This window comes from Gasterosteus aculeatus, chromosome 2 (genome assembly GCF_964276395.1).
Source record: "Gasterosteus aculeatus chromosome 2, fGasAcu3.hap1.1, whole genome shotgun sequence".
Taxonomy (NCBI): Eukaryota; Metazoa; Chordata; class Actinopteri; order Perciformes; family Gasterosteidae; genus Gasterosteus; species Gasterosteus aculeatus.
Window position 1 is genome coordinate 24,417,711 of NC_135689.1, and position 25,173 is coordinate 24,442,883.

At 45.9% G+C, this 25,173-nt stretch overlaps 2 protein-coding genes and 1 long non-coding RNA gene across 3 annotated transcripts in view; 2 read left to right on the forward strand and 1 right to left on the reverse strand.

Moving 5' to 3' along the window:
- The window catches only part of LOC120829229 (tumor necrosis factor receptor superfamily member 5), a 40,003-nt gene that overhangs the window by 8,631 nt on the left and 6,199 nt on the right, over positions 1-25,173 (forward strand). The window lies entirely within an intron of this gene.
- On the reverse strand, positions 3,980-23,371 carry LOC144387374 (uncharacterized). The gene is made up of 2 exons (XR_013452465.1): positions 23,272-23,371; positions 3,980-4,047 (listed from the first exon to the last, which is right to left on the reverse strand). It is a non-coding gene; the product is annotated as an uncharacterized LOC144387374 (long non-coding RNA).
- Positions 7,023-20,320, forward strand: LOC120814087 (uncharacterized). The gene is made up of 16 exons (XM_078086140.1): positions 7,023-7,362; positions 7,436-7,537; positions 8,837-8,962; positions 9,592-9,768; positions 10,200-10,284; positions 10,560-10,714; positions 10,827-10,849; positions 11,485-11,569; positions 12,325-12,405; positions 13,198-13,299; positions 14,984-15,109; positions 15,737-15,895; positions 16,327-16,411; positions 16,687-16,841; positions 16,954-16,976; positions 20,084-20,320. Exons 1-16 carry the CDS (start codon positions 7,200-7,202, stop codon positions 20,303-20,305), a joined length of 1,869 nt encoding a protein of 622 aa, XP_077942266.1. The 5' UTR covers positions 7,023-7,199; the 3' UTR covers positions 20,306-20,320.

The window sequence follows — 25,173 nt, forward strand, 5'->3', positions numbered from 1 at the left end:
GTAAATAAAAGCTATTTCCCTGCGATGGAGTTGGAGGTCCTTCTGCAGGTGAGCGTGAGCACGTATTTCACAGCTGCAGCAGCGGAGGAGAGAGAGACTGCGTGGGGAAGAATCGCTGCCCGAGTCAACGCGTAAGTTTGAATGAACTGTTCCATTGACATGATATTTAACCGTAAGATCATCGCAGCCTGTAGTTATGAATATAAGTAGGAATGAAATCTTTTCATTTAGGTGCAATCCAACAGGGACAAAAGGACCTGGAAGCAGCTAAAAATGAAATTTAAAAACATAGTTAAAAAGGTATGACATATATTGCTATGATTGCACCTCACTTAAATTTTAATTCATTTTTTGTAATTGACTTAGTTGACTATTAAAGTAAATATTAATTCAGTGGCTACTTGAAATAGTAAATTAAACCCCTAATAAAATGTTGTTTTTACACGTCTTTTCACTTAATACCCCACTTAGGAGACACTTAGACACATTTTTATTTTATACCTATCAAAGTCATTTAAAATGTGACGCTGTAGTTTAGGGCTGGCTCAGGTTAGACGGACCAGCCCTTAGTTAAGCTGCTATAGGCTCAGACTGCCGGGGGACTTCTTAGGACACACCGAGCTCCTCTCTCACGCTCTCGTTCTACCATAATCCACGTTGTATTAATGCACATGACTAATTCAGCTTCTTTCAGGGAGTTTTTTTTGTGCTTTCTCCCCTATCAGGTTTCCGTAGATCGTCGTTCCTTCTGGACCCTGGTCCTGACACCTACCGCTGCCCTGCTGACGCCTGCTGCTTTCATCATCATCATCATCATCATCATCATTATTTTAGATATTAATCATATTACTTTACTCATAAACCGACATTACCCTCTGCTAAAGTCTCCGTGCTCTCCCTCCCCACAGGCTCCTGTGGATGGTGGTTCTATGTGATGGTGGTTCTATCTGATGGTGGTTCTATGTGATGGTGGTTCTATGTGATGGTGGTTCTATCTGATGGTGGTTCTGATGGTGGTTCTATGTGGTGGTGGTTCTATGTGATGGTGGTTCTATGTGATGGTGGTTCTATGTGGTGGTGAAATTGGGAATACAAAACTGTTACGGAAAAACTGACAATAAGATGGTGGAGCCAACGATGGTTTGGGACGCCTTGACGGCAGTTATGAGAGTCAGATAAATTTCGGAATCGACCTACGCAAAAAAAAAGAAAGAAATAAGAAACGTATATGAAAAATATAGAAAAACAGAGAGAATTGGATAGAGACTACCAGAATTCGGCTGACTTGGACACACAAAAGAAAATTAAACTCATAAAATAAGAGATGGATAAACATCTAACAGAGGATGAGCAGGTTTCCCCCGGTTACCTGGTCGGAGTCTGGTGGCTGCCTGCTGTCACACCTGTTGTGCATCTATCTATCTATCTATCTATCTATCTATCTATCTATCTATCTATCTATCTATCTCTCTCTCTCTCTCTCTCTCTCTCTCTCTCTCTCTCTCTCTCTCTCTCTCTCTCTCTCTCTCTCCCCCCCCCCCCCCCCCCTCCCCCCCCCCCCTCCCCCCTAGCAGACGTCTGTGGTGTGGTAGGGCAGCCACCGTGGTTACTCCGGTTTCCTTTTAGTTCGATGCCCTTGACAACATCCGTCTCTACCCTCATGCACATCCTACACTACTGATAGTACTGACGTTCTCATCTGGAATGTTTGTGGATTTTTTGTTGTCTTATGTTAAATAAAGAATATTTAAACAGTGCAATCGTGTCATGGCCCAAAGAGCCAGGTCATATGGCAGCTGTGGCAACATCTGTGTCTGCACCCATGTCGGGGCTGACTTTTGAGCAGCAGAAGGAGCTGCTGATGTTGCAGTTTGAACAGGAGAGAATCCGGTTAAACGTGGAAACCGAGGGACAAATTCAAATCGAAAAGGTTCGGCAGCAAACAGAAAAAATGAAACTAGACTTGCAGCAGTATAAATTGAGTTTGATTTGTGACGGTAAGCTTTCCCAGAGTATAGCAGAGGAAAGTTTCTCTGAGTCTGTGCGGGTTGGATTCGATGTCGGGGCTAATTTGCGTTTAATGCCCAGATTCAGTGAGAAGGATCCTGATACGTTTTTCACTTTGTTTGAGCGTATTGCAGATGCAAGAAATTTGCCTGATGCTGACAGGACCTTGATGCTTCAGTGTGTACTTACGGGTAGGGCCCAGGAAGCATATTCAGCGATTTGTGATTTGATAGTGTTGGAACAATTTTAAATGTGATTCCTCAGAGTATTACAGTGTATGTAAGTGAACAGAAGGCAACCACTGCACTCAGAGCGGCTGAGCTGGCGGATGATTTTGTGTTGACGCACAAAAGTGGTTTGGATGAGATGTGCTCAACCCGTGATAGACGTGAAGGTAACAACCTTGGGAGCGCTCGTTTCGGGGTCCAGTCCTTAGTAGCCCGTCCCACGCATGCATTTAGAGGCACACGTGTGAGAGATGATGGTGGCAGAGGGGCCATATGTTGTAATTGTCAGGGCTCGGGCCACTGGAAAGATCAGTGCCCTGTACTACGAACTAGGAATAAACGAAGGTCTTATCCATCTGCTCCTGCTCGGGCCTGTTCCAGTGTTCAGGGGCCAAGTCTTGAATGTGTTGGTCCAGAGAGTGATGATTTTGAGCCGTTCGTTGCTGATGCTCTAGTTTCTCTGGTGGGAAGTGAGGAGCGTGTGCCTATAAAGATTTTGAGACACAGGTGCTAAGCATTCCTTCATTTTGGAATCAGCATTGCCTTTTTCACCTGCAACAGAAACGGGGGATTTTATTCTGATGCGAGGTATGGAGATGGGTTTGGTACCTGTACCACGGCACAAGATGGTGCTTGATTGTGACCTGGTGCAAGGCATTGTTGCAGTGGGTGTGTGTCCAGCATTGCCAATTGATGGGGTGGAAATGATTCTAGGAAATTACCTCGCTGGTGGGGCAGTCTGGCCTTCTGTGCCGCCATCTCCTGTGGTTGCTCCAGAGTTAAAGGTGATTGCTGGGCCGGATGACTGTGGTCAGATATCCAGATGTGTTTCCAGCCTGCGCCGTGACCCGTGCGCCGTGTGCTAGGACTGTTTCAGACGTTAGTGGAGAGCAAAGAGAGACTAAAGTGGTGATTCCTTTACCTGATCTACCCCCATCCGTCCCTCGGCTGGAATGGGTTAAAAGTCAGCAGGTTGATCCGTGTCCGTCTGGTTTGTTGACCAGTATTTTGCCGGAAAGTCAGGTTGGAAATGTGGCTCTTGGCTATTTTCTCCAGGATGGGTTACTTGTGTGGAAATGGGTGCCTTGTAAAGGTGATTTTGTTGGTGAGCCAGTGTTTCAAATTGTTGTGCCTGACAAATTCCGTGTCACAGTATTAATGATTGCACATGACAAATCCGGTCATTTGGGTGTGAGGAAATCTTATGACCGCGTTTTGCGATATTTCTTTTGGCCGAAGTTAAAGCGTGATGTCTCCAATTACATAAAATCATGTCATACATGTCAACTTACAGGTAAGCCGAGTCAGTCAATCAAGCCAGCACCTCTCTGTCCCATTCCAGCGATCAGTCAACCATTTGAGCGTTTGCTTATAGATTGTGTGGGGCCTTTACCAACCTCAAAGTCTGGTTGGTCTTATCTGTCTGTGATGTACCAGACAACAAGATATCCTGCAGTATATCCTCTGCGTTCACTTTCTGCAAGATCAATAGTCAAGGCATTGACACAATTCTTTTCCATTTTTGGCGTTCCACGTGTGATTCAGAGCGACCAAGGTTCGAACTTTACATCGCACCTGTTTGGACAGGTGTTGAAGATGTTGAAGGTGAAGCATAACCGTGCGTCTGCTTATCATGCGCAGAGTCAGGGAGCATTGGAACGGTCTCACCAGACATTAAAGTCCTTGTTGCGTGCGTACTGCACAGAGGTAGGGAGAGATTGGGAGGAAGGATGTTGTCAGCCCGAGAAGTTGTTCAGGAGAGCACTGGGTTTAGTCCCAATGACTTTGTTTTTGTCCATACAGTGCGTGGTCCCTTGCGGGGTGACGCTGATCCACCCAAGACTTTAATAGACTGTATAAATGTAAATGGTTTCCGTCATCGTTTATATACAGCTGCTCAAAAGGCACGTGACAATTTGGAAGTGGCTCAGTTTCAAATGAAAACTGTCTATGACAGGAGACCAGGTTTTGGCTTCCACTCCAGTTGTAAGTTCACCATTTCAAGGAAAGTTCTCAGGCCACTGTGGAGCGACGAGTGTCAGAGCAGAATTATTTCATTTCCACTCCAAAGCGTAGGAAGTCCTCTCGCCTCGGTCATGTCAACTTGTTGAAGCCTTATTATTCACGTGATTTTACTGTTGCGCCTGAGTCCAGCATACAGAGCTTGGGTGTCAGTCCGGTACTTACTATTGGTTCTATGTCCTCCGGGTATGGTGGACAGGGAGGAGGTGGATGTTCGAGCACCTGATGACCCTGTGATGTGTGGTAGACTAAAAGAAATCATCTTAAGGGGGAGGGTGTGGCGACCCCTGCTGTTGAGGTAGCAGCCTTCCAGTGGGATTGAAGTATGTGGGCTGGGTTTGGTGATTGAAGGCACCTGGACCCGGCGCCCTGAGATTAGAAAACCCAGAGTTCATTCTCTCTCTCTCTCCCCCAGCAGACGTCTGTGGTGTGGTAGGGTAGCCGCCGTGTTAAATCCTGTTTCCTTTTAGTTCGATGCCCTTGACAACACCCGTCTTTTACACTCTACCCTCATGCACATCCTACACTACTGATTATACTGACGTTCACGTCCCATCTGGAATGTTTGTGGATTTTTCGTTGTCTTATGTTAAATAAAGAATATGTTAAACCTCTTTAAACAGTGCAACTCCAATCTTGTAATGGCCCAAAGACACAGGTCATGACAAAAGAAAGTTTTTGTGCACTTACCTCGTCCGAGCCTTGTTCCTGCAGAGTCTGACGGATTCCCTGGCTTCCCTTCTCATCTCGCCCGCCACAACTCTGGAAAACTCCCTCCAGCCAGTCAAGTCGCCGATCACGTGGCTCCTGCCGCCCGGACCCTTGTGCTTACCGGTTTTCTCCAGCGTTCCCCCGGCCACGGGTTCAGCGCTGCTTATGGAAATCCCACTTCAGCCGAAATAAAATCCTTTTTTTCATCCACTGAATCCTGCTGTTGAGTCCTACCGAGTAGAACAGAGTAGAACATACGGTCGGACAGATGACGTCATTGCATTCCTTGATTGGCCTTGTGAATTGTTGCCTGAATTGCTAGATCTCTTGAATGCATATGGACAGATATCAGGATACAAGATAAATATTACTAAAACCCAAGTACTCACTATCAACTATACACCACCAAAGGAGATCCGGGAAAAATACAATTTAAATTGGAATCTAGAGAAAATGAATTATTTAGGGATAGAAGTGACGGGAAGCTTATCAGGACTATATAGGGCAAACTGAAGATATTTAAAGATATACATAGACCACCCTAACATTGGATTTTAGCTCAAGGATTGAATTAATAAGAATGAATGTATTACCCAGACTTTATACATGTTCCAAGCATTATGATAAAGATACCTCAAACACAATTTGTATCATGGGACAGGATGATATCCAGATTCATATGGGGGGCAAGAGAGAGATTCAGAACCCTCCAGCTAAAGAGGGAGAGGGGGGCCTGAGTCTGCCCAACTCGAAAGACCACACGGCCAAGCTGAGACATGGACATTGTAGGTGTAAACTTGAAGCAAAATGGAAAAATCATTTAGAATGTGTCCGGTACAGAGTATTATACAGGGAAACATTTAAGAAGGTTAGAAATCAAATGGATTCAATCGCAAAATTGACCTTATGGTTTAAAATGACAGAGATTGGTGTACGTGATGGGGACACGTATCTATTCAAGGTACTCATGATTGCAGGCAAAAAGGCCATCACAAGGACGTGGGGGATGGAAGATCTACCCCCTCGGACCCATTGGGTGGACACAGTGGGGGAAATACACATCATGGAAACACTGACACAAAGGCTACGGCCGACAGGACCACAGATGGACCGTAAATGGAGGAAGTGGACTCGATGGCAGTTGACACAAAGTTGGGCACTCCTCCACTCCTCCGCTCTCTTCACTGGTACCGGTGGCCACCGTGCCGCCCTGGCTTACTACTCAGTTACTTTAATCATTTCTGTCATAGGAATCATTTCTGTCATATAGTTGCATGTATTATACATTGTTCATTCTGTACACATGGCATCCATTGTAGTCTGTCCATCCCGGGAGTGGGATCCTCCTCTGACGTTCTCTGCGTAAATATGACCTTCCACTGAAAACATTACGTCGCAACTAGTCCGACGTTTCCTAAAAAATGGACAAACAATAAATTCACGAAATGCGTGATTTCAAAGTTTGTCCAGCTGTTTACTGAGAGGGAGAGAGGATTTAAAGGCAGTTATACTTTTCTACAAATTAGACGTTAGAAGTTCCCTAGTTTAATTTAATCAAATATTGAAATGAAGGGTAGGTCTTACATTGAGCTACCTGGTGAGGTATAGTGTGGTATATTATTAGTGTACTGCTGCTTATGCTTCAACTTGTCAGAAAACAGTAAAAAGTGTGTGTTTTCATCGTCAGAGATTATTATGCACAACTGCAAAATGTGCAGCACCATGCCGAGTCAAGAGAGACTCCAAAAGCAGAAGGACAGGGAATATATCCTGTGTTTATTTATTCATTGTATTATTCATTTTCAATTTGCTGAATAATTTTGGCGATGAATGCCCTTTTGTTTTGGTTTGAGCACCTGCCCCCCAAAAATCTCTGTGCCTGATATTGCATCCAACAGTGCACTGATTAATGAGTATTGTTGTGTACATTGATGAATACAAATTAGTCTTTGTGTGGTGAACTGCTGTTGCCGTTACACTCCCATTGGCCCTGGTTTATTTATTAACTTGTATAATGTTACTCTGGTAATGTTTGGATCAACTCGCTTTGGCGTTGACCGTTACTGTAAAAATGTGCGTACTTCCGGTCCTTCATGTTTGAAAGTCAGGAAAGACAAACACGGGATTTTGGTTTCGATATCCCGTCGTTCTAAAATGAAGACGCAGCTTTTTGTCCGCCTCACTCCGGTTAAAGATAAGTGTTGTTTGAACAGCAGAAGAGCTTTTTAATATATGTTATATATATATGATATATGTATATCAAATAAATTATTCCAACAATCCAGAAGAACCAGCCGCCATTATGGAGGGAGAGAAGAAGGAGGGAAAATGGCGACATGTTCGCGGAACTTAAAAGTAGAAACGGGTGTTTGTAGAATGCGTCGGTCGCTCTTCTGTAAGTGTCTCGCAGCACAAAGAGGTTCTGAGGTGAAGTTGTCGTGACTTTAACTAACGCCGCTGTTGTTTAGGTGCGGTCCTCTGTGTCTCCGTCCTCGTCACTCCAGGGACGTGTTGTCTGTCCAAGGAGTACGAACTACCGGACGGCCAGTGCTGTCCGATGTGCCACGAAGGTAACCGGACACTCCACCAGCGTCTCCCCGGTTTACAACAAGTGTCGCTCTCCGCCCGCTGCCGCGCAGTGACGGCAGGTCGCGGGGGTCGGTGGAAGGGTCTCTCCTCAGTAGACATGGACCCGCCTCCTCCTCACGTGACATTCAGCGGTTTCGCGGACGGTCCGGTCAACGGGGGAAGATCCGCGCCCGTGTATATTATTTAACAACTGTGTGTTACTGCGAAACATTATCCTTGGAAAAGTTATTGCATGAATTTACATGAATTTCTCTCTAAATGTTTGAAAAAGTGACATATGAACATTGTCGTGCTTTTTTTTTAAATATGATAATTACATTGTAGCAAAACTGCACCATTTTACAAACGTGCCCCATAGAGAATAGACTGACAGGCCGTTCATTACATTAGCTGACACGTATATCTAAAGCGACTGAGGCTACAATAAGTGCATTTCAACCATAAGGACAAAGGAACCTGCCACCGAGCACTTTTCACACTCGGCCCTACTGCTGCTGCGAGCGTCACGCGGACATATTTATACTCATGTCCGTGTGGACCTGGATTACATTGAGAATATGGACAACTATTTGGTTCTCTTCTAAATCGGCGAGAGTTTCACTTTCGTTTCTAAATAAACTCTAACAACAAATATATTGGGTGAAACTTTAAAACAATACTACTCGGCTAAGAAAGTATTTTTTACGTTTTAACAAATACATTTCCGAAACGTTTTTCTAATACATAATGTTCTCTATGGCGATGGGGACATGTTAAGCTTGGCAACATCCAGCTCCACAGATATGATGAAAATGACAAAATATGAGTTTATAGGCATATGGTACGTTCACACCAGAAGCGAATTATTTGCGTCAGTAGAGTCCATGTAAAGTCAATGCACTGACGCGTCTGGTCGCAAATGGGGCGAATTTTAAACGGGCGGCGCGAATGACGCAAAAGACGCGGCGCGAAAAAGTGAAACGAGCGACACAAATAAATCGCTCTTTCGCCCAAAGTTGAAATATTAGCCATTGGCCAAAGCCAATCAGCGTTGAGATGCTCCGCTCGTCATCACTGAACACACGTTATTAAACAGCCGCTCAAGTTAGTTAGTGTGTGACCGAGAGACGCACCGAGCCGACACAACAGGTCATCAGACCGGCTGCTGGTCCGCCTGAAGCAGCATGTAGTTAAATGATTCTATTGAAGCTCTGATCCAATGGGGTTACGTTAGGCACCTTATCTGCTGCTGTGATTGTTTCCCATTGTTGATGATCTGAAGGTGCTTTTGTCTTGAACAGGTTCAGTGGTTAAAAGAGACTGCACTCCTCAGTCAGACACGCTGTGCGTCCCCTGTGTGGACGGGACGTATATGGACCGAATGACTGGGCGGAGAAAAGGTTTCACTTGCAGCTCCTGTGACCAAGGTACGTCCATAATCAGCTGAGTCACCTTTCACTCTCAGGACACCCTCCTGTTATTATACTGGACAAAATTAAACCGAATAAAAGACACAAAGCAACTATTTGCAACCCTGGTAATGGATGCAACTTGATTCCCAATGAATCTGATGATGTGCTGTGAGGTTGATGCCACGTTGGCTGTAAAGAGGACCGTAGTCATTGTGTTGTAGCAGGTAAGTGTTTTATATGGAGCCTTGAATGCAGCACATTGTATATCTGTACAGTTTATCATCAGTGATACAGCTTATTGACATTATGAACTAACAATACAGTAAATGTATCAATGTCCACAAACGTTGTCTTTAAGTGGAAAAATGAGTGATGTAATTACAAAGTGACTTGCTTTATCTTTTCTTAGTACATTTACTTACCTGTCTGTCACGTTTCACAATGTCAATTCCCTGCGTCTACATTCAGTTTTTATTTTGTGACAGACTTCATATAATACAGCTCTTTCTCTTTAAGCTGTAAGGTAGTTTTCCATCGACCTCTCTGCTCTTCTGTCCGTCTCATATCATTCAGTTCATTTGTTGCAATCCGCTGTCCAGCATCTTTGTTTAACTATCAAATAATGAGTCTGTGTTGGTTTTCAGGCCGTGGTCTCTTTGCCAAACAGAACTGCACATCAACAAGTGACACCGTCTGTGGCGTCATCGATGGTCACTTCTGCACGGACCTGATAGAAGATGAAGATGAAGATGAAGATAAAGAATGCCGTTCGGCACGCAGACATTCAGACTGTAAACCTGGTCACAGGGTCAAAGAGCCTGGTGAGAAAAACTCCAGTCACACAGCGACTACGTCCACGGCTCGTGGTGGTGTAGCTGGTTATTGATCTCTTTGGCCACAGCTCACGTCTGTGCCTCATGTCCATGTCCAGCACACCTTCTAGGTCTCCTCCAGTCTGGTCTCTGAGGCCTGAACTCTTTCACTAGATTCAGCATGCAGACACCACGACGTATACGAGGATAAGCAACGGTTCTTCTAAGTACAGCTGCAGTAAACATGATCTCTATACTCCAACTGGCCTCCTCAGGTCACTTACAGCAGGATTTATTGAGCCTCTCGGGTAGCGTGAACGTCATCAGGTCTCGGGTACGAGTGTGCATGAGCACTCCCTTGATGAACACATGGATCTGATTCATGATGCTGGTCGTTGGGTTCCTGTGTCGTTCATCTCAGCTTTGTCTGTTTCTCCAAGGGACCAGAAGAACTGACACAACGTGTGAACCTTGTCCCGCAGGCAGTTTTTCACCGGAGGGTGTGAATTGTTCACTTTGGACCACGTAAGACCTTGTTTGTTAAAGGATGTCTGTAAAAAGTGTGCTGTAATAAACGTATAAGCAGAGTGATCCCACTATGCTTATACGTTTATTACGTTGACCAGTAGTCAAGTTTCCCCTGAGATGGACCAACCCCCCATCGGGAGATTCAAGACGTCACCAACCCCCCAGGCCCGTTTCATTTGGTCACTTTCAATACATCTACAAGCGTTCCTGGTAATGTTCCGTTTTTAACACCAAAAGCACTAAAGCTCTTCTTCATTTCTCTTTTTTGACAGTTGCTCAGAAAACCAAGTGGAGGTCAAAGGAGGAAACCCGACCAGTGACACTGTTTGTGAAGCTGCTTTAGGACACCTTTACTGGTTAATAGCTGTAGCTGTACTTGTACTTGTAATGGTACTAATAGGAACACCGGTTGTTCTCTGGATCAAAAGTTAGTACTTGTCTTTGCAACCCTCATCTGATTGGCTGACATGACTTTGTTCCATCGTTGCCTTCACAGCCTTATTGTTTAAGCTGATACCTTTCTTGCTTTTGTATTTCAGGGAGAAATCAAAAGAACCATAAGGTACGTTGGCTCCATATGCAAATGTTTGTCTCAAATAGGCTGCACCACATTAAATCTGCTCCATTACCGAGAACCTCCCCCCTGTAATCTGGGAAACAGGGAACCGTATTTTGCATTAGTGCGCTAATTGAACTCGTACGTTAACCCTCAACCTGAGGAACACGTTTTGGAAGAAGATCTTTGCTCAAGTGTCAGAGTCCGACTTTTACAAGCTTCATGAGGTTGAAGCCTGCTGGATGTTGTTGGGACGCCTCAAAGTTAATTCATTAAATGCAAATGTCAGTGAAGACGGACTAAGTAGTAGCAAGTAGCTCAGACTGCTGCGCCCCGTCGGTGAGCAGAGAACAAGATATCTATCTGCACGCTGCATGACGGAGTGTGCAGCTGTTCAACCCGTATGCCGCCCTGCCCGAGTGCACACCACGACATCTGACCCACTTCTGTCTCACTAATACAAGTAATAACAGCACACACATTCACTACATACAGGTATGTTCAACCACCCGTGATCCCATAACTTCAGCATCTCTCTGGTGTCTGGAGGAGTTCAGTTCAGTGGCTGCAGGACGAGCTGTTCTTCCATGTGGTTTGAAATGAGTGCTGTGGGACAACGGTCCAACGTGTTGACATCTCAGCAGGGGCCCGGGAGCAGCGTACCATCTGGGGAAGAGGCGTCGGCGTGTCTGCTGGAGGAGTCCAGTCAGGAAGGACCGCCATGCTGAGGTGGAGCGGGGACCCTTGAGTTGTAGACAGAAGGACGGACAGAACTCCAGATATGGCCGCCCTAGACTGTCTGGAGCTTTACAATCCATCAACACGCAGTCCACCAGCGAGCTACAGCAGCGCGGGGACAAGGACCGCCGACTCATCATCAGAACTAGGGATAGCCAGAGGGGAAGTACAGGCTCAGCGTACTAACACTTATGCCCCTGGAAGAACCCACCATCACTCACAATGTAGAGCCCACTCACTGACTGCAGAGCTGGTGCAATCGTGTGCACCGTCCCCAGGAACGATCAAGAGGGGGAATGAAACATTTGTATTCCGCCTGCTTGGTTTATAGGCTGGGTTCATACAGTCATGGAAAACCTGGAAAAGTCATGGTATTTTGTTAAATGAACCACATGAACATATAAATATAAGATACATATAATGTACAATGTACAGCTATGATTGTATTCAATGTAATCAACCGAAATCCGTCATGTGCTCAGGAAGAACCCACCATCACTCACAATGTAGAGCCCACTCACGGACTGCAGAGCTGGTGCGATAGAGTGGGAACTGGAAACCAGAGCCTCGCTGCCCTCTTAGTAGCCACTTTTCTGCCGCTGGTGCTGGTTCCAGTGGGAGCCTTGGCCTGAAGGTCATGGCCAGTAGGCTCCTGGGGGACCTGCGACAGCGTGTGGTTTAACAGGCTGGTGCAGAGGTGCTCAGGGAGCGGACTGAATGCTGACCATAGGCTGGGCTCTGAGGGGGACCAGGACCGGGACCAGCCAAGTGTACCTGGAAGTCACTAGAGCCGCTCTCCCTCCTCTTCACTGAGATGAGGAGAGGTGGGTTCATACAGTCATGAAAAACCTGGAAAGGTCATGGAATTTTGTTATATGAACCACATGAACATAGAAATATAAGATACACATAATGTACAATGTACAGCTATGATTGTATTCAATGTAATCAACCGAAATCCGTCATCGACGCTGCCGACCGCACCGACTCTAACCCAATCAGACAGGCCCGTCGCGACAGGACAGGCAAACCAAGCAATTACTCGGGGCCCCGAGCTGGCCAGGGGCCCCAAGACGACGACTGGTTAAGAGTCAAATGCAACGACAAACTGTGTGAGCGCCCCTTTGATAGTCAATGCAGTAAAGTGCAATGACACCGTTATCGGGATCCCCCCTCAAGGGGCCCCTCACTGCCGGGCTGACGGGGGGGGAGGGGCGCTAGCGGTTAGCGTTTCCTGTTGGAAAGTCAGGAAAGACAAACACGGGATTGTGGTTTCGATATCCCGTCGTTCTACAATGAAGACGCAGCTTTTTGTCCGCCTCACTCCGGTTAAAGATACGTGTTGTTTGAACAGCAGAAGAGCTTTTTAATATATGTTTATATATCAAGCGTTCTAATATTCCAACAATCCAGAAGAACCAGCCGCCATTATGGAGGGAGAGAAGAAGGAGGGGAAAATGGCGACATGTTCGCGGAACTTAAAAGCTTGAATATCGTCAAACTGTAGAAACGGGTGTTTGTAGAATGCGTCGGTCGCTCTTCTGTAAGTGTCTCGCAGCACAAAGAGGTTCTGAGGTGAAGTTATCGTGACTTTAACTAACGCCGCTGTTGTTTAGGTGCGGTCCTCTGTGTCTCCGTCCTCGTGACTCCAGGGACGTGCTGTCTGTCCAAGGAGTACGAACTACCGGGCGGCCAGTGCTGTCCGATGTGCCACGAAGGTAACCGGACACACCAGCGTCTCCCCGGTTTACAACAAGTGTCGCTCTCCGCCCGCTGCCGCGCAGTGACGGCAGGTCGCGGGGGTCGGTGGAAGGGTCTCTCCTCAGTAGACATGGACCCGCCTCCTCCTCACGTGACATTCAGCGGTTTCGTGACGGGCGCGGACGGTCCGGTCAACGAGGGAAGATCCGCGCCCGTGTATATTATTTAACAACTGTGTGTTACTGCGAAACATTATCCTTGGAAAAGTTATTGCATGAATTTACATGAATTTCTCTCTAAATGTTTGAAAAAGTGACATATGAACATTGTCGTGCTTTTTAAAAAAATATGATAATTACATTGTAGCAAAACTGCACCATTTTACAAACGTGCCCCATAGAGAATAGACTGACAGGCCGTTCATTACATTAGCTGACACGTATATCTAAAGCGACTAAGGCTACAATAAGTGCATTTCAACCATAAGGATACAAACTCAACATGAACATAAATGTGCAATCAGGAAGGTGGAGACGGATCTTGCAACCTGGCGACTTGATGATGGCAACGTTAAAACAATAAAGGGACACGACACCAGGGCACGCTAAATAACCCATTTCTAGTGAACAAATACAGAATCCCTGTGTGTTCATGTCTAAAGCATCGCATTAACACACACATCACTTTATTTGCAACCCGTGGTCGTGAAGATACTCGTCAACATGTCATTTGCATGAGGAGGAGGAGGCGGGTCCATGTCTCCACTGAAAAGGGAACCTGCCACAGACCACCAGAAGAACCTGCCGCCCGGACAAAGGAACCTGCCACCGAGCACTTTTCACACTCGGCCCTACTGCTGCTGCAAGCGTCACGCGGACATATTTATACTCATGTCCGTGTGGACCTGGATTACATTGAGAATATGGACAACTATTTGGTTCTCTTTTAAATCGGCGAGAGTTTCACTTTCGTTTCTAAATAAACTAACGACAAATATATTGGGTGAAACTTTAAAACAATACTATTAAGAAAGGTTACTGTGCACGTTTTAACAAATATATTTCTGAAACGTTTTTCTAATAAATAATGTTCTCTATGACGATGGGGACATGTTAAGCTTGGCAACATCCAGCTCCACACATATGATGAAAATGACTAAATATGAGTTTATAGGCACAAAGTCTGAACAGCAGCTTCTGCTGGGTAGGGTAGTTAAGGTCAAATATTTATCTTTTTTTTTTTTTGGTATGTTCACACCAGAAGCGAAGCGAATTATTTGCGTGAGCAGAGTCCATGTAAAGTCAATGCACTGACGCGTCTGGACGCGAATGGGGCGAATTTCAAACGGCGCGAATGACGCAAAAGACGCGGCGCGAAAAAGCGAAACGAGCGACACGAATAAATCGCTCTTTCGCCCAAAGTTGAAATATTCCAACGAAAGCCAATCGGCGTTGAGATGCTCCGCTCGTCATCACTGAACACACGTTATTAAACAGCCGCTCAAGTTAGTTAGTGTGTGACCGAGAGACGCACCGAGCCGACACAACAGGTCATCAGACCGGCTGCTGGTCCGCCTGAAGCAGCGTGTAGTTAAATGATTCTATTGAAGCTCTGATCCAATGGGGTTACGTTAGGCACCTTATCTGCTGTTCTGATTGTTTCCCATCGTTGATGATCTGAAGGTGCTTTTGTCTTGAACAGGTTCAGTGGTTAAAAGAGACTGCACCCCTCAGTCAGGGACGCGGTGCGTCCCCTGTGTGGACGGGACGTATATGAACCGACCCAATGGGCTGACTAAGTGCTTCCCCTGCAGCTCCTGTGACCAAGGTACGTCCATAATCAGCTGAGTCACCTTTCACTCTCAGGACACCCTCCTGTTATTATACTGGACAAAATTAAACCGAATAAAAGACACAAAGCAACTATTTGCAACCCTGGTAATGGATGCAACTTGATTCCCAATGAATCTGATGACGTGCTGTGAGGTTGATGCCACGTTGGCTGTAAAGAGGACCGTAGTCATTGTGTTGTAGCAGGTAAGTGTTTTATATGGAGCCTTGAATGCAGCACATTGTATATCTGTACAGTTTATTATCAGTGATACAGCTTATTGACATTATGAACTAACAATACAGTAAATGTATCAATGTCCACCAACGTTGTGTTTAAGTGGAAAAATGAGTGATGTAATTACAAAGTAACTTGCTTTATCTTCTTAGTACATTTACTTACCTGTCTGTCACGTTTCACAATGTCAATTCCCTGCGTCTACATTCAGTTTTTATTTTGTGACAGACTTCATATAATACAGCTCTTTCTCTTTAAGCTGTAAGGTAGTTTTCCATCGACCTCTCTGCTCTTCTGTCCGTCTCATATCATTCAGTTCATTTGTTGCAATCCGCTGTCCAGCATCTTTGTTTAACTATAATATAATGAGTCTGTGTTGGTTTTCAGGCCGTGGTCTCTTTGCCAAACAGAACTGCACATCAACAAGTGACACCGTCTGTGACGTCATCGCTGGTCACTTCTGCACGGACCTGATTGAAGATGGAGAATGCCGTTCGGCAAGCAGACATTCAGACTGTGAACCTGGTCACAGGGTCAAAGAGCCTGGTGAGAAAAACTCCAGTCACACAGTGACTACGTCCACGGCTCGTGGTGGTGTAGCTGGTTATTGATCTCTTTGGCCACAGCTCACGTCTGTGCCTCATGTCCATGTCCAGCACACCTTCTAGGTCTCCTCCAGTCTGGTCTCTGAGGCCTGAACTCTTTCACTAGATTCAGCATGCAGACACCACGACGTATACGAGGATAAGCAACGGTTCTTCTAAGTACAGCTGCAGTAAACATGATCTCTATACTCCAACTGGCCTCCTCAGGTCACTTACAGCAGGATTTATTGAGCCTCTCAGGTAGCGTGAACGTCATCAGGTCTCGGGTACGAGTGTGCATGAGCACTCCCTTGATGAACACATGGATCTGATTCATGATGCTGGTCGTTGGGTTCCTGTGTCGTTCATCTCAGCTTTGTCTGTTTCTCCAAGGGACCAGAAGAACTGACACAACGTGTGAACCTTGTCCCGCAGGCAGTTTTTCACCGGAGGGTGTGAATTGTTCACTTTGGACCACGTAAGACCTTGTTTGTTAAAGGATGTCTGTAAAAAGTGTGTTGTAATAAACGTATAAGCATAGTGATCCCACTATGCTTATACGTTTATTACGTTGATCAGTAGTCAAGTTTCCCCTGAGATGGACCAACCCCCCATCGGGAGATCCAAGACGTCACCAACCCCCCAGGCCCGTTTCATTTGGTCACTTTCAATACATCTACAAGCGTTCCTGGTAATGTTCCGTTTTTAACACCAAAAGCACTAAAGCTCTTCTTCATTTCTCTTTTTTGACAGTTGCTCAGAAAACCAAGTGGAGGTCAAAGGAGGAACCCTGACCAGTGACACTGTTTGTGGAGCTGCTTCAAGAGGCCGTTACGGGTTAATACCTGTACCTGTAGTTGTACTTGTAATGGTACCAATAGGAAGACTGGTTGTCCTCTGGATCAAAAGTTAGTACTTGTCTTTGCAACCCTCATCTGATTGGCTGACATGACTTTGTTCCATCATTGCCTTCACAGCCTTATTGTTTAAGCTGATACCTTTCTTGCTTTTGTATTTCAGGGAGAAATCAAAAGAACCAACAGGTACGTTGGCTCCATATGCAAATGTTTGTCTCAAATAGGCTGCACCACATTAAATCTGCTCCATCACAGAGAACCTCCCCCCTGTAATCTGGGAAACAGGGAACCGTATTTTGCATTAGTGCGCTAATTGAACTCGTACGTTAACCCTCAACCTGAGGAACACGTTTTGGAAGAAGATCTTTGCTCAAGTGTCAGAGTCCGACTTTTACAAGCTTCATGAGGTTGAAGCCTGCTGGATGTTGTTGGGACGCCTCAAAGTTAATTCATTAAATGCAAATGTCAGTGAAGACGGACTAAGTAGTAGCAAGTAGCTCAGACTGCTGCGCCCCGTCGGTGAGCAGAGAACAAGATATCTATCTGCATGCTGCATGACGGAGTGTGCAGCTGTTCAACCCGTATGCCGCCCAGCCCGAGTGCACACCACGACATCTGACCCACTTCTGTCTCACTAACACAAGTAATAACAGCACACACATTCACTACATACAGGTATGTTCAACCACCCGTGATCCCATAACTTCAGCATCTCTCTGGTGTCTGGAGGAGTTTAGTTCAGTGGCTGCAGGACGAGCTGTTCTTCCATGTGGTTTGAAATGAGTGCTGTGGGACAACGGTCCAACGTGTGGACATCTCAGCAGGGGCCCGGGAGCCGCGTACTATCTGGGGAAGAGGCGTCGGTGTGTCTGCAGGAGGAGTCCAGTCGGGAAGGACCTCAAGGAATGTTGAGGTGGAGCGGGGACCCTTGAGTTGTAGACAGAAGGGCGGACAGAACTCCAGATATGGCCGCCCTGGAGGCCCAAGACGTTATCAGGACGATGACTGGATGCTGAATCAACAGACCTCCCCCACAACGCCCCGGCTATACCGACAGTTTGTACGCATGCTGGAATTGTGGTGACATTCATCACATGAGGTGACTGTCTGGAGCTTTACAATCCATCACCACGCAGTCCACCAGCCAGCTACAGCAGCGCGGGGACCAGGACCGCCGCCTCATCATCACAACTAGGGATAGCCAGAGGGGAAGTACAGGCTCAGCGTACTCACACTTATGCCCCTGGAAGAACCCACCATTACTCACAATGTAGAGCCCACTCACGGACTGCAGAGCTGGTGCGATCGAGTGGGAACCGGAAACCAGAGCCTCGCTGCCCTCTTAGTAGCCACGTTTCTGCCGCTGGTGCTGGTTCCAGTGGGAGCCTTGGCCTGAAGGCCATGGTCAGTAGGCTCCTGGGGAACCCGCGACAGCGTGTGGTTCAACAGGCTGGTGCAGAGGTGCTCAGGGAGCGGTAAGTTACATTCAACGCAGCATTCAGTGTCATACCTCATTGCACCACTTTCTCTATGGAACACTCCAAATACCCAGCTACCTTGGACGCGCCTGACGTCATGTGCTCAGAGGCGTGGACGCTGCCGCCCGCACCGACTCTAACCCAATCACCACAGAACTCTGTTAGACCAACAGCATAGTTAGTGCACCTTGATTGTCTTTACATGTACGTGTGTCCCCTTGTTGGGGATTCGTGGGTGGAGCCGGTAGACGGTTAACTACGTCGTAGTCAAAGGACTCGATGTGGTCTGAGAATCCTCGGCTGAGGTGGTGACTTTTTTTTATTAAATTCTTTTGACTAACTTTTCGATCCGAGATGTCTTCTGTCCGTCTGGAGTTTCTTCATTTTGAAAGACAACAAACCATCAGAGGGCGACTGGCGACGCTACACGGCGAGCAGCACGTCTCTCTCCGGCCAGCGGCTCTGCTGCTGGCGGCGGGTCCAAGTTGTAAAGCGGCTTCCTTGCATTTTCTTACGCGAATGACCGGAGATCGTTTGATTCTTTCCGTTTTGTCTTTATTTTACGCAGCAAAGCGTCAACGTGACAGATAAACGATGTGCTCTCGGGCCTCGTGCAGCTCTTCTGTGTTACCTGCTGCAATCATGACGTCATACATGGAGACACACAAGGAGCGTCAGTCCTACATGAATGTTTCCATATCTCACATATCTTTAGTTCCAATGACCATAGATTAAATGATTAATACTTCCCAAATTCCAATGAAGTAATGCAAATACTTCTGGCTCTTAGAGACTGTACATATACTGTAAACTGTTAACAGTTCATATATTGTCCATAAAGTAAAAAAGGTATTGTTTCAGGTACTGTTTGTTTTAGAAGTGTGTTTTTAGCACTGGGGGGTATTCCAGAAAGGATTAACAAGCTCTGAGTCTGTCCTTGAACTACTCACTCTGAGACGGGATGATCTGCGTTAGTTCAATCGACTGAGTATGTTCACCTTGAGTTGAGCGCGTGCATGACGATTATAAAAAGCCATCATCAATGGAGCCCCGATACCACGAGTCACCACGAGTCACCACGACAACAGTAAATAAAAGAGCTATTTCCCTGCGATGGAGTTGGAGGTCCTTCTGCAGGTGAGCGTGAGCACGTATTTCACAGCTGCAGCAGCGGAGGAGAGAGAGACTGCGTGGGGAAGAATCGCTGCCCGAGTCAACGCGTAAGTTTGAATGAACTGTTCCATTGACATGACATTTAACCGTAAGATCATCGCAGCCTGTAGTTATGAATATAAGTAGGAATGAAATCTTTTCATTTAGGTGCAATCCAACAGGGACAAAAGGACCTGGAAGCAGCTAGAAATGACATTTAAAAACATAGTTAAAAAGGTATGACATATATTGCTATGATTGCACCTCACTTAAATTTTAATTCATTTTTTGTAATTGACTTAGTTGACTATTAAAGTAAATATTAATTCAGTGGCTACTTGAAATAGTAAATTAAGCCCCTAATAAAATGTTGTTTTTACACGTCTTTTCACTTAATACCCCACTTAGGTATAAAATAAAAATGTGTCTAAGTGTCTCCTATTGAAGTCATTTAAAATGTGACGCTGTAGTTTAGGGCTGGCTCAGGTTAGTCCGGACCAGCCCTTAGTTAAGCTGCTATAGGCTTAGAATGCCGGGGGACTTCTTAGGACACACCGAGCTCCTCTCTCACGCTCTCCTTCTACCATAATCCACGTTGTATTAATGCACATGACTAATTCAGCTTCTCTCCGGGAGTTTTCTTTGTGCTTTCGCCCCTATCAGGTCTCCGTAGATCGTGGTTCCTTCTGGACCCTGGTCCTGACACCTACCGCTGCCCTGCTGACGCCTGCTGCTGCCATCATCATCATCATCATCATCATCATCATCATCATTATTATTTTAAATATTAATCATATTACTGTACTCGTAAACCAACATTACCCTCTCCTAAAGTCTCTGTGCTCTCCCTCCCCACAGGCTCCTGTGGATGGCGCTTCTATGTGATGGCGGTTCTATCTGATGGCGGTTCTATCTGATGGCGCTTCTATCTGATGGTGGTTCTATGTGGTGGTTCTATCTGATGGTGGTTCTATCTGATGGTGGTTCTATGTGGTGGTGGTTCTATGTGGTGGTGGTTCTATGTGGTGGTGGTTCTATGTGGTGGTGGTTCTATGTGGTGGTGGTTCTATGTGGTGGTGGTTCTATGTGGTGGTTCTATGTGATGGTAGTTCTATGTGATGGTAGTTCTATGTGATGGTGGTTCTATGTGGTGGTGGTGGTTCTATCTGATGGTGGTTCTATCTGATGGTGGTTCTATCTGATGGTGGTTCTATGTGATGGTGGTTCTATGTGATGGTGTTTCTATGTGGTGGTGAAATTGGGAATACAAAACTATGTTACGGAAAAACTGACAATAAGATGGTGGAGCCAACGATGGTTTGGGACGCCTTGACGGCAGTTATGAGAGTCAGATTAATTTCGGAATCGACCTACGCAAAAAAAAAGAAAGAAATAAGAAACGTATATGAAAAATATAGAAAAACCGAGAGAATTGGATAGAGACTACCAGAATCCGGCTGACTTGGACACACAAAAGAAAATTAAACTCATAAAATAAGAGATGGATAAACATCTAACAGAGGATGAGCAGGTTTCCCCCGGTTACCTGGTCGGAGTCTGGTGGCTGCCTGCTGTCACACCTGTTGTGCATCCTCTCTCTCTCTCTCTCTCTCTCTCTCCCCCCTCTCCCCCCTAGCAGACGTCTGTGGTGTGGTAGGGCAGCCACCGTGGTTACTCCGGTTTCCTTTTAGTTCGATGCCCTTGACAACACCCGTCTCTTACACTCTACCCTCATGCACATCCTACACTACTGATAGTACTGACGTTCTCATCTGGAATGTTTGTGGATTTTTTGTTGTCTTATGTTAAATAAAGAATATTTAAACAGTGCAATCGTGTCATGGCCCAAAGAGCCAGGTCATATGGCAGCTGTGGCAACATCTGTGCCTGCACCCATGTCGGGGCTGACTTTTGAGCAGCAGAAGGAGCTTCTGATGTTGCAGTTTGAACAGGAGAGAATCCGGTTAAACGTGGAAACCGAGGGACAAATTCAAATCGAAAAGGTTCGGCAGCAAACAGAAAAAATGAAACTAGACTTGCAGCAGTATAAATTGAGTTTGATTTGTGACGGTAAGCTTTCCCAGAGTATGGCAGAGGAAAGTTTCTCTGAGTCTGTGCGGGTTGGATTCGATGTCGGGGCTAATTTGCGTTTAATGCCCAGATTCAGTGAGAAGGATCCTGATACGTTTTTCACTTTGTTTGAGCGTATTGCAGATGCAAGAAAATGGCCTGATGCTGATAGGACCTTGATGCTTCAGTGTGTACTTATGGGTAGGGCCCAGGAAGCATATTCAGCGATTTGTGATTTGATAGTGTTGGAACAATTTTAAATGTGATTCCTCAGAGTATTACAGTGTATGTAAGTGAACAGAAGGCAACCACTGCACTCAGAGCGGCTGAGCTGGCGGATGATTTTGTGTTGACGCACAAAAGTGGTTTGGATGAGATGTGCTCAACCCGTGATAGACGTGAAGGTAACAACCTTGGGAGCGCTCGTTTCGGGGTCCAGTCCTTAGTAGCCCGTCCCACGCATGCATTTAGAGCCACACGTGTGAGAGATGATGGTGGCAGAGGGGCCATATGTTGTAATTGTCAGGGCTCGGGCCACTGGAAAGATCAGTGCCCTGTACTACGAACTAGGAATAAACGAAGGTCTTATCCATCTGCTCCTGCTCGGGCCTGTTCCAGTGTTCAGGGGCCAAGTCTTGAATGTGTTGGTCCAGAGAGTGATGATTTTGAGCCGTTCGTTGCTGATGCTCTAGTTTCTCTGGTGGGAAGTGAGGAGCGTATGCCTATAAAGATTTTGAGACACAGGTGCTAAGCATTCCTTCATTTTGGAATCAGCATTGCCTTTTTCACCTGCAACAGAAACGGGGGATTTTATTTTGATGCGAGGTATGGAGACGGGTTTGGTACCTGTACCACGGCACAAGATGGTGCTTGATTGTGACCTGGTGCAAGGCATTGTTGCAGTGGGTGTGTGTCCAGCATTGCCAATTGATGGGGTGGAAATGATTCTAGGAAATTACCTCGCTGGTGGGGCAGTCTGGCCTTCTGTGCCGCCATCTCCTGTGGTTGCTCCAGAGTTAAAGGTGATTGCTGGGCCAGATGAGTGTGGTCAGATATCCAGATGTGTTTCCAGCCTGCGCCGTGACCCGTGCGCAGTGTGCTAGGACTGTTTCAGACGTTAGTGGAGAGCAACGAGAGACTAAAGTGGTGATTCCTTTACCTGATCTTCCCCCATCCGTCCCTCGGCCGGAATGGGTTAAAAGTCAGCAGGTTGATCCGTCTCTGTCTGGTTTGTTGACCAGTATTTTGCCGGAAAGTCAGGTTGGAAATGTGGCTCTTGGCTATTTTCTCCAGGATGGGTTGCTTGTGAGGAAATGGGTGCCTTGTAAAGGTGATTTTGTTGGTGAGCCAGTGTTTCAAATTGTTGTGCCTGACAAATTCTGTGTCACTGTATTAATGATTGCACATGACAAATCCGGTCATTTGGGTGTGAGGAAATCTTATGACCGCGTTTTGCGATATTTCTTTTGGCCGAAGTTAAAGCGTGATGTCTCCAATTACATAAAATCATGTCATACATGTCAACTTACAGGTAAGCTGAGTCAGTCAATCAAGCCAGCACCTCTCTGTCCCATTCCAGCGATCAGTCAACCATTTGAGCGTTTGCTTATAGATTGTGGGGGCCTTTACCAACCTCAAAGTCTGGTTGGTCTTATCTGTCTGTGATGTGCCAGACAACAAGATATCCTGCAGTATATCCTCTGCATTCACTTTCTGCAAGATCAATAATCAAGGCATTGACACAATTCTTTCTATTTTTGGCGTTCCACGTGTGACCCCACGTTGCGGGGTGACGCTGATCCACCCAAGACTTTAATAGACTTTGTAAATGGTTTCCGTCATCGTTTATATACAGCTGCTCAAAAGACACGTGACAATTTGGAAGTGGCTCAGTCTAAAATGAAAACTGTCTATGACAGGAGACCAGGTTTTGGCTTCCACTCCAGTTGTAAGTTCACCATTTCAAGCAAAGTTCTCAGGCCACTGTGGAGCGACGAGTGTCAGAGCAGAATTATGTCATTTCCACTCCAAAGCGTAGGAAGTCCTCTCGCCTCGGTCATGTCAACTTGTTGAAGCCTTATTATTCACGTGATGTTACTGTTGCGCCTGAGTCCAGCGTACAGAGCTTGGGTGTCAGTCCGGTACTTACTATTGGCTCTATGTCCTCCGGGTATGGTGGACAGGGAGGAGGTGGATGTTCGAGCACCTGATGACCCTGTGATGTGTGGTAGACTAAAAGAAATCATCTTAAGGGGGAGGGTGTGGCGACCCCTGCTGTTGAGGTAGCAGCCTTCCAGTGGGATTGAAGTATGTGGGCTGGGTTTGGTGATTGAAGGCACCTGGGCCCGGCGCCCTGAGATTAGAAAACCCAGCTTTCATTCTCTCTCTCTCCCCCAGCAGACGTCTGTGGTGTGGTAGGGCAGCCGCCGTGTTAAATCCTGTTTCCTTTTAGTTAGATGCCCTTGACAACACCCGTCTTTTACACTCTACCCTCATGCACATCCTACACTACTGATTATACTCACATCTCATCTGGAATGTTTGTGGATTTTTCGTTGTCTTATGTTAAATAAAGAATATGTTAAACCTCTTTAAACAGTGCAACTCCAATCTTGTAATGGCCCAAAGACACAGGTCATGACAAAAGAAAGTTTTTGTGGACTTGCCGAAATAAAATCCTTTTTTTCATCCACTGAATCCTGCTGTTGAGTCCTACCGAGTAGAACAGAGTAGAACATACGGTCGGACAGATGACGTCATTGCATTCCTTGATTGGCCTTGTGAATTGTTGCCTGAATTGCTAGATCTCTTGAATGCATATGGACAGATATCAGGATACAAGATAGATATTACTAAAACCCAAGTACTCACTATCAACTATACACCACCAAAGGAGATCCGGGAAAAATACAATTTAAATTGGAATCTAGAGAAAATGAATTATTTAGGGGTAGAAGTGACGGGAAGCTTATCAGGACTATATAGGGCAAACTATGAAGATATTTAAAGATATACATAGACCACCCTAACATTGGATTTTAGCTCAAGGATTGAATTAATAAGAACGAATGCATCACCCAGACTTTATACATGTTCCAAGCATTATAATAAAGATACCTCAAACATCATTTGTATCATGGGACAGGATGATATCCAGATTCATATGGGGGGCAAGAGAGAGATTCAGAACCCTCCAGCTAAAGAGGGAGAGGGGGACCTGAGTCTGCCCAACTCGAAAGACCACACGGCCCAGCTGAGACATGGACATTGTAGGTGTAAACTTGAAGCAAAATGGAAAAATCATTTAGAATGTGTCCGGTACAGAGTATATAGGAGACAGGGAAACATTTAAGAAGGTTAGAAATCAAATGGATTCAATCACAACATTTACCTTGGAATTATGGTTTAAAATGACAGAGATTGATGTACGTGATGGGGACACATATCTATTCAAGATACTCATGGTTGCAGGCAAAAAGGCCATCACAAGGACGTGGGGGATGGAAGATCTACCCCCTCGGACCCATTGGGTGGACACAGTGGGGGAAATACATATCATGGAAACACTGACACAAAGGCTACGGCTGACAGGACCACAGATGGACCCTAAATGCAGGAAGTGGACTCGATGGCAGTTGACACACAGTTGGGCACTCTTCCACTCCTCCGCTCTCCTCACTGGT

Coding starts and splice junctions, on each gene's coding strand:
- LOC120814087 (XM_078086140.1), top strand. CDS start 7,200: ATGTTATATATATATGATATATGTATATCAAATAAATTATTCCAACAA. Junction 7,538..8,836: donor CTGTCCGATGTGCCACGAAG/GTAACCGGACAC, acceptor TGTCTTGAACAG/GTTCAGTGGTTAAAAGAGAC. Junction 10,715..10,826: donor GGTTGTTCTCTGGATCAAAA/GTTAGTACTTGT, acceptor TTTGTATTTCAG/GGAGAAATCAAAAGAACCAT.